This window comes from Oncorhynchus mykiss, chromosome 18, assembly GCF_013265735.2.
Source record: "Oncorhynchus mykiss isolate Arlee chromosome 18, USDA_OmykA_1.1, whole genome shotgun sequence".
NCBI classification, from domain to species: domain Eukaryota; kingdom Metazoa; phylum Chordata; class Actinopteri; order Salmoniformes; family Salmonidae; genus Oncorhynchus; species Oncorhynchus mykiss.
Window position 1 is genome coordinate 74,492,229 of NC_048582.1, and position 12,966 is coordinate 74,505,194.

Consider the following 12,966-nt stretch of genomic DNA (forward strand, 5'->3'; position numbering starts at 1 on the left):
ACAGTAGTAGTAGTAGAAGTAGAAGTAGCAACAGTAGTAGTAGTAGCAACAGTAGTAGCAACAGTAGTAGAGGTAGCAGAAGCAACAGTAGTAGTAGTAGAATATTAGCAGTAGTAGAAGTAGTAGTAGCAACAGTAGTAGTAGAAGTAGCAACAGTAGTAGTAGTAGAAGAAGTAGCAACAGTAGTAGTAGTAGTAGTAGTAGCAACAGTAGTAGTAGTAGAAGTAGAAGTAGCAACAGTAGTAGTAGTAGAATATTAGTAGTAGTAGAAGTAGTAGTAGCAACAGTAGTAGTAGAAGTAGCAACAGTAGTAGTAGTAGAAGAAGTAGCAACAGTAGTAGTAGTAGTAGTAGTAGCAACAGTAGTAGTAGTAGTAGCAACAGTAGTAGTAGTAGTAGCAACAGTAGTAGTAGTAGCAACAGTAGTAGTAGTAGAAGTAGTAGTAGCAACAGTAGTAGTAGTAGTAGCAGTAGCAACAGTAGTAGTAGTAGCAACAGTAGTAGTAGTAGAAGTAGTAGCAGCAACAGTAGCAGTAGTAGTAGCAGAAACAGTAGTAGTAGTAGCAGCAACAGTAGTAGTAGTAGCAGCAACAGTAGTAGTAGTAGTAGCAGCAACAACAGTAGCAGTAGTAGTAGTAGTAGTAGTAGTAGTAGTAGTAGTAGCAGCTGCAGTAGTAGTAGTAGTAGTAGTAGTAGTAGCAGTAGTAGCAGCAGCAGTAGTAGTAGTAGCAGTAGTAGCAGCAGCAGTAGCAGCAGTAGTAGCAGCAGCAGTAGTATTAGTAGCAGTAGTAGCAGCTGCAGTAGTAGTAGCAGTAGTAGTAGTAGAAGTATCAGCAGCTGCAGGAGCAGTAGCAGTGCAGCCAGTTTTTAAAAAGAAAGTTACTACAATGTAATGCCTAAGCGTTACTCATGTGAATGCTCTCATTAAAGCAATACTTACAGAAACATATGCTATTCCATCCTCCCTTTACCCAGTAATGTAGGTATTAACTAGGGAATGACCAGTAGGTACTAACAAGGGAATGACCAGTAGTTATTAACTAGGGAATGACCAGTAGTTATTAACTAGGGAAACTTTTCCCAGTAGGTATTAATTAGGGAAACCTTTACAAAGTAGGTATTAACTAGGGAAGCTTTACCCAGTAGGTATTAACTAGGGAAACTTTTTCCCAGTAGGTATTAATTAGGGAAACCTTTACCCAGTAGGTATTAACTAGGGAATGACCAGTAGGTATTAAGTAGGGAAACTTTACCGAGTAGCTATTAACTAGGGAATGACCAGTAGGAATTAACTAGGGAAACCTTTTCCCAGTAGGTATTAATTAGGGAAACCTTTACCCAGTAGGTATTAACTAGGGAACCTTTACCGAGTAGCTATTAACTAGGGAATGACCAGTAGGAATTACCAGTAGGTATTAACTAGGGAATTACCAGTAGGTATTAACTAGAGAATGACCAGTAGGTATTAACTAGGGAAACCTTTACCCAGTAGGTATTAACTAGGGAATGACCAGTAGGAATTAACTAGGGAAACTTTACCCAGTAGGTATAACTAGGGAATGAACAGTAGGAATTAACTAGGGAACATTTGCAGAGTAGGTATTAACTAGGGAATGACCAGTAGGGGTTAACTAGGGAATGACCAGTAGGAATTAACTAGATAATGACCAGTAGATATTAACTAGAGAATAACCAGTAGGTATTAACTAGGGAATTACCAGTAGATATTAACTAGGGAAACTTTTACCCAATAGGTATTAGGGAATAACCATTAGGTATTAACTAGGGAATGACCAGTTGCTATTAACTAGAGAATGACCAGTAGGTATTAACTAGGGAATGACCAGTGGGTATTAACTAGAGCATGACCAGTAGGTATTAACTGGGGAATGACCAGTAGGTATTAACTAGGGAATGACCTGTAGGTATTAACTAGGGAATGACCTGTAGGTATTAACTAGGGAATGACCAGTAGGTATTAACTAGGGAATGACCAGTAGGTATTAACTAGGGAATGACCAGTAGGAATTAACTAGATAATGACCAGTTGGTATTAACTAGGGAAACCTTTACCCAGTAGGTATTAACTAGGGAAATACCAGTAGGTATTAACTAGAGAATAACCAGTAGGTATTAACTAGGGAATGACCAGTAGGTATTAACTAGGGAATGACCAGTAGGTATTAACTAGGGAATGACCAGTAGGAATTAACTAGAGAATGACCAGTAGGTATTAACTAGGGAAACCTTTACCCAGTAGGTATTAACTAGGGAAATACCAGTAGGTATTAACTAGAGAATAACCAGTAGGTATTAACTAGGGAATGACCAGTAGGTATTAACTAGGGAATGACCAGTAGGTATTAACTAGAGAATGACCAGTAGGTATTAACTAGAGAATGACCAGTAGATATTAACTAGGGAATGACCTGTAGGTATTAACTAGGGAAACCTTTACCCAGTAGGTATTAACTAGGGAAACCTTTACCCAGTAGGTATTAACTAGATAGTGACCAGTAGGTATTAACTAGATAATGACCAGTAGGTATTAACTAGGGAATTACCAGTAGGTATTAACTAGGGAATTACCAGTAGGTATTAACTAGGGAAACTTTTACCCAATAGGTATTAGGGAATAACCATTAGGTATTAACTAGGGAATGGCCAGTAGGTATTAACTAGGGAATGACCAGTAGTTATTAACTAGGGAATGACCAGTAGGTATTAACTAGGGAATTACATGTAGGTATTAACTAGGGAATGACCAGTAGGTATTAACTAGGGAAACCTTTACCCAGTAGGTATTAACTAGATAATGACCAGTAGGTATTAACTAGAGAATGACCAGTAGGTATTAACTAGAGAATGACCAGTAGGTATCAACTAGGGAATGACCAGTAGGGGTTAACTAGGGAATGACAGGAATATGTTTCTACAGACACTGCCTTCTTTGTCAGCTGCAGTAACATGTTGAACAGCTAAGACTGCAGTAACATATTAACCCACTAGGATTGCAGTAACATGTTGAACAGCTAAGACTGCAGTAACATGTTGAACAACTAAGACTGCAGTAACATGTTGAACAGCTAAGACTGCAGTAACATGTTACACAGCTAAGACTGCAGTAAAATGTTGAACAGCTAAGACTGCAGTAACATGTTACACAGCTAAGACTGCAGTAACATGTTGAACAGCTAAGACTGCAGTAACATGTTGAACAGCTAAGACTGCAGTAACATGTTGAACAGCTAAGACTGCAGTAACATGTTACACAGCTAAGACTGCAGTAACATGTTACACAGCTAAGACTGCAGTAACATGTTGAACAGCTAAGACTGCAGTAACATGTTAACTCGCTAAGGCTGCAGTAACATGTTGAACAGGGGGACCTCTACTAGACAAGTTAGTGGATGTGCAGAAGACTACAACGGCAAAGTGATCTCCATGACATGACAACTCTAACAGAGTTGCTCAAGCATTTCGCTACACTCGCATTAACATCTGCTAACCATGTGTATGTGACAAATAAAATTTGATTTGATTTGAGACAGGAAATGTAAAGTGCTAGTCGAAAGGATTAAAGCAACATTAATGAGAGAGAGCGCGAGAGAGAGAGAGAGAGAGAGAGAGAGACCACCATTATTCACTTGGTCTGTCAGAAGAGACAAGGAATTGGAAAATGTAAATATAAAGACATATCTTTAACTCTATAACCGAATGTATACACTAAGTGTACAAAACATTAAGGACACCTGCTCTTTCCTTGACATAGACTGACCAGGTGAATCCAGGTGAAAGCTATGATCCCTTATTGATGTCACTTGTTAAATCTACTAAAATCAGTGTAGATGAAGGGGAGGAGATGGGTTAAAGAAGAATTTTAAGCCTTGGGACAATTGAGATATGGATTGTGTATGTGTGCCATTCAGAGGGTGAATGGGCAAGACAAAACAAATGAAGTGCCTTTGAATGGGGTATGGTAAAAGGTGCCTGGCGCACCGGTTTGTGTCAAGAACTACTACTCTGCTGGGTTTTTCACGCTCAACAGTTTTCCGTGTGTATCAAGAATGGTCCACCACCCAAAGGACATCCAGCCAACTTGACACAACGGTGGGAAGCATTGGAGTCAACATGGGCCAGCATCCCTGTGGAACGCTTTCGACACCTTGTAGAGTCCATGCCCTGATGAACTGAGGCTCTTCTGAGGGCAAAGGGTGGGGATGCAACTCAATATTAGGAAGTTGTTCCAAATGTTTGGTATACTCAGTGTGTCTTTAAACTGAACTGCCGTGTTGGAGTTAGTTTCAGGGGACGTTAGGCTGGATCAGAGTTGTGGATAATAACAGAAAAATAACCAGTCTTTCAAAACATTTGGAGCCCACATAAACAATCAAACTAGGAGAAGTTTTTAAACAATAAGTTAGGTCAGCTTTTGATTTATGATAATATATCCCGTTGATTTAGCAGAATCGTGGCACTCTGATTCTGATTGAAGGTTTGTGCACTGATCTGGGATTTTTATTTATTTAAGACAATAAAAGCCATAACTTCTATAACTGGGTGTTACAGTCATTCAAATAAAATCAGTGTCAACAATCTTATTTAAATAAATGAAAGCATACAAAAATAAACAAACAAGAAATGAGCTATGAAGCCTTAGTGTTCAAGCAGAAGCCCACAGCTCTTGAATGCCGAACGAAGGAATACAAAAAGAGTGTTTGTAAGCTTGGCTCCTCAGGCTTCTTCATATTGTGCATGGGGAATGCTGAGAGGAGGCCACTCCCCTTCAGGTGAGAGGGGTAGGTCCTGTTTGGTACAGACCAGCTACAACCCCCCCCCCCCTCACACCGGTTTGTTCCTATCCTTCTCTTTGTCCTTGACCTTGCCAGAGCCAGAGGAGCCTGTGGTGGTTGTGCTTTCGTTGCTCATCTGCCTGTCTCTGTCTGTCAGTGTCCTGTCTTTGCTCCCTGTCCACTGGGCGAACGGCTCTTTATTGCTGTACTGGTTCTGGTGGTGAAACACAGAGGATCCTGGGTAGTGACCCATGACCTCACTGTAGGTGGGAGGCAGTCCCTCCATGCGTTCAGTGGCACTGACACCAGCGTTACTGCTGGGGGGTCGAGGGCCACCACTGTGGACGTAAACATGGATCAGGTCGCTGTGGAAGATGGTCCTGTTAGGGGGGGGCCTGATGGATGCTCTGCTCAGCTCCAGCTGCTGCTCTGGGTCTCTTAGCTGTAAGGTACATGGGCCTTTATAGGGCGGCAGCTCCTCCCCATCAGAAAGACAGATGGTGGGCGGCAGGTCAATGTCCTGCTGCAGGTAGGGGTAGGTGGGCTGGAAGCGGCTGAAATGCTCCCGTTGCATAAAGGAGGGAGGGTTGAACCTCTCCTGGGTCGGCCTGGGCCCAAACATCACCTATGGGGGGAGGGGGGGGAGAGTCAGCACCTCAGGGATATAACCAACACTATGGACTGCACTGCACTGTGTAGCAGCATATCAAATCACTAGGCTAAGTAAATATTAACACTATACTTTGAATGTATGTTATCTGATTCAAGTGAGACAGAGAAGCTGCTCTGAATGTGTCAGGGGTCCAGCCATTATGCAATGGAACTCAGTCAACAGCAAAGGGGCTTGCACTGTGTTAACCTATCAAATGACAATGCAAGGTACGCGTAACAACGGTAGACGATCCATGACGTACATTTTTCCCACTCACCTCTGTGGTTTCCTGCTGCATCACCAAACTGTTGGTTGGCCACACACAGCCATCCTGCGATAGAGAGACAGGGACAGATAGAGAGAGACATAAAGAGAGGGGGAGAAGGAACAGGGGAGAAAGAAAGGGGGATGGAGAGAGGCAGAGGAGAGAGAAAGAGAAGAGGTGGGAGAGAGCAGAGGAGAGAGGAGTAGGAAGAGAGAAAGAGGTAGAGGAGAGGGAAAAAGAGAAGGAGGGAGGAAGAGAGATGTTGATTTATTTTCCATTTTGTACTTTATTTGCACATCGTTACAACACTGTACATAGACATAACATGACATTTGAAATGTCTTTATTATTTTGTAACTTTTGTGAATGTAATGTTTACTGTCAATCTTTATTGTTTATTTCACTTTTGATTATTATCTATTTAATTTGCTTTGGCAATGTAAACATATGTGTCCCATGCAAATAAAGCCCTTTGAATTGAATTGATTTGAGATATTGTTAAAAATCAACCGAGCCCCGTCTGGCAGAAAGTACTGATTAACAGTGCTGTGGCTAGAAGGGGCTGGGGAGCCCCACTGTGGCTGTTCTGTTAGCTTGCTGTGTTTCTAAACAACCTAGTTGGGTTAACCCTGACACCACTGTCTCACTCTCTATCCTTCTAGCTATCTCACTCTCTCTCTCACTGTCTCCCTATCTTTCTAGCTATCTATCTCTCTCACTGTCTCCCTATCCTTCTAGCTATCTCACTCTCTCTCTCTCTGTCTCCCTATCTTTCTAGCTATCTATCTCTCACTGTCTCCCTATCCTTCTAGCTATCTCTCACTGTCTCCCTATCCTTCTAGCTATCTCTCACTCTCTCACTGCAGTCTGCTTTTCTTGTCTGTGTCACAAAAGGCACTCTATTCCCTATGTATGGGCCCCGGTCAAAAGCAGTGCACTACATAGGGAATATGTAGTCATGCCATTTGTGACGGTGTTCTCTCCTCTGCGTTTGGTGTTTAGAAGCCACTCCGGTCTAAATCTACACAGGACCAGCTGGGTTTATCTGCAGTTTGATTACACTAACATAATGAAAGTCTACGGTAGCTAACGAAGTGAGAGACACAGGGGAAGAGTAGTATTTGGAAATAGGGAAAAAATCTGAATAAGAGAATTCTTGAATTTTGGAATATGCTACAACAGCGTAAAGGCCACCTCCCTCCCTGCATTCTGCCAGCCCATGAAGGAAGCTCAAACAATACCCAGACAACCAGAGACCATTTTGTGGGCAGTGTGCATATAGCCTGTCTTCTCTTGAGAGCCAGGTCTGCTTAGAGTGGCCTTTCTCAATAGCAAGGCTATGCTCACTAAGTCTGTACATAGTCAAACCTGTCCTTAAGTGTGGGTCAGTCACAGTGGTCAGGTATTCTGCCACTGTGTACTCTCTGTTTAGGGCCAGATAACATTCTAGTTTGATCAGTTTTTTGTTGTTGATTCTTTCCAATGTGTCAAATAGTTATGTTTTTGTTCTCTCATGATTTGGTTGGGTCTCATCCATCCATCCATCGATCTATCTCTCTTTCTCTGTCGCTGTCTATATCTGCTCTTTCTTCCTTTCTCTATCATTTCTCTTTCTCTCCAGTCGCTCTCCTCTCCTCAGCAATGGGAGCAGTACACTGCACTATCCTCCCAGCTCCTCCTAACGTCTCCAGCTCCTCCTAGCTCCTCCAGCTCCTTCTAGCTCCTCCTAACTTCTCCAGCTCCTCCTAGTACCTCCTAGCTCCTCCAGCTCCTACGTGCTCCTCCTAGCTTCTCCTAGCTCCTCCAGCTCCTACGTGCTCCTCCAGCTCCTCCTAGCTTCTCCAGCTCCTACTTGCTCCTCCAGCTCCTCCTAGCGTCTCCTAGCTCCTCCAGCTCCTCCTAGCTTCTCCTAGCTCCTCCTAGCTCCTTCCAGCTTCTCCTAACTTCTCCAGCTTCTACTTGCTCCTCCAGCTACTCCTAGATTCTCTTAGCTCCTCCAGCTTATACTTGCTCCTCCATCTCCTACTTGCTCCTCCAACTCCTCCTTGCTCCTCCTAGCTCCTCCTAGCTCACCATCTCCTCCTCGCTTCTCCAGCTCCTCCTAGCTCCTCCAGCTCCTTCTAGCTCCTCCTAACTTCTCCAGCTCCTCCTAGTACCTCCTAGCTCCTCCAGCTCCTACGTGCTCCTCCAGCTCCTCCTAGCTTCTCCTAGCTCCTCCAGCTCCTACGTGCTCCTCCAGCTCCTCCTAGCTTCTCCTAGCTTCTCCAGCTCCTACTTGCTCCTCCAGCTCCTCCTAGCGTCTCCTAGCTCCTCCAGCTCCTCCTAGCTTCTCCTAGCTCCTCCTAGCTCCTTCCAGCTTCTCCTAACTTCTCCAGCTTCTACTTGCTCCTCCAGCTACTCCTAGATTCTCTTAGCTCCTCCAGCTTATACTTGCTCCTCCATCTCCTACTTGCTCCTCCAACTCCTCCTTGCTCCTCCTAGCTCCTCCTAGCTCACCATCTCCTCCTAGCTTCTCCAGCTCCTACTTGCTCCTCCAGCTCCTACTTGCTCATCCATCTCCTCCTAGCTCCTCCAGCTCATCCAGCTCCTCCTAGCTCATCCAGCTCCTACTTGCTTCTCCAGCTCCTACTTGCTCCTCCAGCTCCTCCTAGCTCCTCCATCTCCTCCTAGCTCATCCAGCTCCTCCTTTCTCCTCCTAACTCCTCCAGCTCTGCTCACTGCCCCCAGCCAGAATCATCAATAAAAATGAGGATGAAGCATCATTTGTTAGTTAGACTGGTAGGTAGGTAGGTAAGAAGTTGTGTACTGACGTGCTGCATGTTGACCTGATCCCGCTGTCTGTCCTGGTCGTGGCTGTGTGTCTGTCTGCTAAAGAAGGCCAGGGCAGACAGCCTGTGGTTCAACAGACAGATAATCACCACCACCATCACTGTCATCACCACCATTATGATTACTATCTGAACAAACTCCAGTTCAGCTGAAACAGAGAGAGAAACACAGAGGTTTAATATACATGTCAAATTCCAGTGCACTATATAGAGTATGGTGTAGAATGTTGAAGATTTTGGAGCTAGGTGTTATGCGTCTGACCACAAGAGGGCGACAGAGATAGCACAACCAAACAGACATGTTCACTAATGTTATGAGCGAGAGCGAGAGAGAGAGAGAGAGAGAGAGAGAGGTATATACTGGGTCTATACTGGGGCTGAGGTATATACTGGGTCTATACTTGGGCTGATGTATATACTGGGTCTGAGGTATATACTGGGTCTATACTGGGTCTGAGGGAGAGAGATAGAGATTACTGTTAATTTTTATTGTTTATTTCACTTCAGTATATTATCTACTTCACTTTCTTTGGCGAAGTTAACAAATGTTTCACATGCCAATAAAGCCCCTTGAATTTAATTGAATTGAGAGAAAGATAGAGAGTGAGAAAGAGAGACAGAGAGAGAGGAAGACAGACAGGCAGACTCAGACAGGTAGGCAGACAGACAGAGCAAGAAAGAGAGAGACAGACAGACAGAGAGGGAGAGAGAGGAAGAAAGAGAGAGCGAGAGATTGAGATAGAGATAGAGAAAGTGAGAGACAGAGAGGTATATACTGGGTCTGAGGTATATACTGGGTCTATACTGGGGCTGAGGTATATACTGGGTCTATACTGGGGCTGAGGTATATACTGGGTCTATACTGGGACTGGGTCTGAGGTATACACTGGGTCTATACTGGGGCTGAAGCATATACTGGGTCTATACTGGGGCTGGGGCATATACTGGGTCTGAGGTATATACTGGGGCTGAGGTATATACTGGGACTGAGGTATATACTGGGGCATATACTGGGTCTATACTGGGGCTGAGGTATATACTGGGTCTGAGGTATATACTGGGGCTATACTGGGTCTGAGGTATATACTGGGTCTATACTGGGGCTGAGGTATATACTGGGTCTATACTGGGGCTGAAGCATAAACTGGGACTGAGGTATATACTGGGGCATATACTGGGTCTATACTGGGGCTGAGGTATATACTGGGTCTGAGGTATATACTGGGGCTATACTGGGTCTGAGGTATATACTGGGTCTATACTGGGGCTGAGGTATATACTGGGTCTATACTGGGGCTGAAGCATATACTGGGTCTATACTGGGGCTGAGGCATATACTGGGTCTGAGGTATATACTGAGGCTGAGGTATATACTGGGTCTATACTGGGTCTGAAGCATATACTGGGTCTATACTGGGGCTGAGGCATATACTGGGTCTGAGGTATATACTGGGTCTATACTGGGTCTGAGGTATTTACTGGGTCTATACTGGGGCTGAGGTATATACTGGGTCTATACTGGGGCTGAGGTATATACTGGGTCTATACTGGGTCTGAGGCATATACTGGGCCTATACTGGGTCTGAGGTATATACTGGGTCTATACTGGGGCTGAGGTATATACTGGGTCTATACTGGGTCTGAAGCATATACTGGGTCTATACTGGGGCTGAGGCATATACTGGGTCTGAGGTATATACTGGGTCTATACTGGGTCTGAAGCATATACTGGGTCTATACTGGGGCTGAGGCATATACTGGGTCTGAGGTATATACTGGGTCTATACTGGGTCTGAGGTATTTACTGGGTCTATACTGGGGCTGAGGTATATACTGGGTCTATACTGGGGCTGAGGTATATACTGGGTCTATACTGGGTCTGAGGCATATACTGGGCCTATACTGGGTCTGAGGTATATACTGGGTCTATACTGGGGCTGAGGTATATACTCGGTCTATACTGGGTCTGAAGCATATACTGGGTCTATACTGGGGCTGAGGCATATACTGGGTCTGAGGTATATACTGGGTCTATACTGGGGCTGAGGCATATACTGGGTCTGAGGTATATACTGAGGCTGAGGTATATACTGGGTCTATACTGGGGCTGAGGCATATACTGGGTCTGAGGTATATACTGGCTCTATACTGGGTCTGAGGTATTTACTGGGTGTATACTGGGGCTGAGGTATATACTGGATCTATACTGGGGCTGATGTATATACTGGGTCTATACTGGGTCTGAGGCATATACTGGGCCTATACTGGGTCTGAGGTCTATACTGGGGCTGAGGTATATAATGGGTCTATACTGGGTCTGAAGCATATACTGGGTCTATACTGGGTCTGAGGTATATACTGGGTCTATCCTGGGGCTGAGGCATATACTGGGCCTGAGGTATATACTGGGTATATACTGGGGCTGAGGTATATACTGGGTCTATGCTAGGGCTGAGGCATATACTGGGTCTATACTAGGGCTGAGGCATATACTAGGTCTATACTTGGGCTGAGGTATATACTGGGTCTATACTAGGGGCTGAGGTATATACTGGGTCTATACTGGGGCTGAAGCATATACTGGGTCTATACTGGGGCTGAGGCATATACTGGGTCTGAGGTATATACTGAGGCTGAGGTATATACTGGGTCTATACTGGGTCTGAAGCATATACTGGGTCTATACTGGGGCTGAGGCATATACTGGGTCTGAGGTATATACTGGGTCTATACTGGGTCTGAGGTATTTACTGGGTCTATACTGGGGCTGAGGTATATACTGGGTCTATACTGGGTCTGAGGTATATACTGAGGCTGAGGTATATACTGGGTCTATACTGGGTCTGAAGCATATACTGGGTCTATACTGGGGCTGAGGCATATACTGGGTCTGAGGTATATACTGGCTCTATACTGGGTCTGAGGTATTTACTGGGTCTATACTGGGGCTGAGGTATATACTGGATCTATACTGGGGCTGATGTATATACTGGGTCTATACTGGGTCTGAGGCATATACTGGGCCTATACTGGGTCTGAGGTCTATACTGGGGCTGAGGTATATACTGGGTCTATACTGGGTCTGAAGCATATACTGGGTCTATACTGGGTCTGAGGTATATACTGGGTCTATCCTGGGGCTGAGGCATATACTAGGTCTATACTTGGGCTGAGGTATATACTGGGTCTATAATGGGGAAGAGGTATATACTGGGTCTATACTAGGGCTGAGGTATATACTGGGTCTATACTAGGGCTGAGGTATATACTGGGTCTATACTAGGGCTGAGGTATATACTGGGTCTATACTGTATATTTATTTTATTGATTTTTTATTTATTTATTTATTTCACCTTTATTTAACCAGGTAGGCAAGTTGAGAACAAGTTCTCATTTACAATTGCGACCTGGCCAAGATAAAGCAAAGCAGTTCGACACATACAACGAAACAGAGTTACACATGGAGTAAAACAAACATACAGTCAATAATACAGTATAAACAAGTCTATATACGATGTGAGCAAATGAGGTGAGATAAGGGAGGTAAAGGCAAAAAAAGGCCATGGTGGCAAAGTAAATACAATATAGCAAGTAAAACACTGGAATTGTAGATTTGCAGTGGAAGAATGTGCAAAGTAGAAATAAAAATAATGGGGTGCAAAGGAGCAAAATAAATGAATAAATAAATACAGTAGGGAAAGAGGTAGTTGTTTGGGCTAAATTATAGGTGGGCTATGTACAGGTGCAGTAATCTGTGAGCTGCTCTGACAGTTGGTGCTTAAAGCTAGTGAGGGAGATGAGTGTTTCCAGTTTCAAAGAGTTTTGTAGTTTGTTCCAGTCATTGGCAGCAGAGAACTGGAAGGATAGGCGGCGCAAGGAAGAATTGGTTTTGGTGGTGACCAGAGATATACCTGCTGGAGCGCGTGCTACAGGTGGGTGCTGCTATGGTGACCAGCGAGCTGAGATAAGGGGGGACTTTACCTAGCAGGGTCTTGTAGATGACATGGAGCCAGTGGGTTTGGCGACGAGTATGAAGCGAGAGCCATCCAACGAGAGCGTACAGGTCGCAATGGTGGGTAGTGTATGGGGCTTTGGTGACAAAACGGATGGCACTGCATCCAATTTGTTGAGTAGGGTATTGGAGGCTATTTTGTAAATGACATCGCCGAAGTCGAGGATTGGTAGGATGGTCAGTTTTACAAGGGTATGTTTGGCAGCATGAGTGAAGGATGCTTTGTTGAGAAATAGGAAGCCAATTCTAGATGTAACTTTGGATTGGAGATGTTTGGTGTGGGTCTGGAAGGAGAGTTTACAGTCTAACCAGACAGCTAGGTATTTGGAGTTGTCCACGTATTCTAAGTCAGAGCCGTCCAGAGTAGTGATGTTGGACAGGCGGGCAGGTGCAGGCAGTGATCGGTTGAAGAGCATG

General features: G+C 44.4%; 1 protein-coding gene across 2 annotated transcripts in view; it reads right to left on the reverse strand.

Annotated features, from left to right (window-relative positions):
* Nucleotides 1-4,153: 4,153 nt before the first annotated feature.
* ldlrad4a (low density lipoprotein receptor class A domain containing 4a) overlaps nucleotides 4,154-12,966 on the reverse strand; it is a 44,468-nt gene continuing 35,655 nt past the window's right edge. The window contains exons 2-4 of one of the 2 annotated variants that reach the window (XM_036953670.1): nucleotides 8,520-8,686; nucleotides 5,722-5,775; nucleotides 4,154-5,417 (exon numbers count right to left, since the gene is read on the reverse strand). In XM_036953670.1, coding sequence (XP_036809565.1) covers nucleotides 4,842-5,417; nucleotides 5,722-5,775; nucleotides 8,520-8,686 — 797 coding nt within the window. In that variant the 3' untranslated portion in view covers nucleotides 4,154-4,841. Of the gene's footprint in view, nucleotides 5,418-5,706; nucleotides 5,776-8,519; nucleotides 8,687-12,966 lie in introns of both variants that reach the window. The other variant, XM_036953668.1, reaches the window with a different exon arrangement.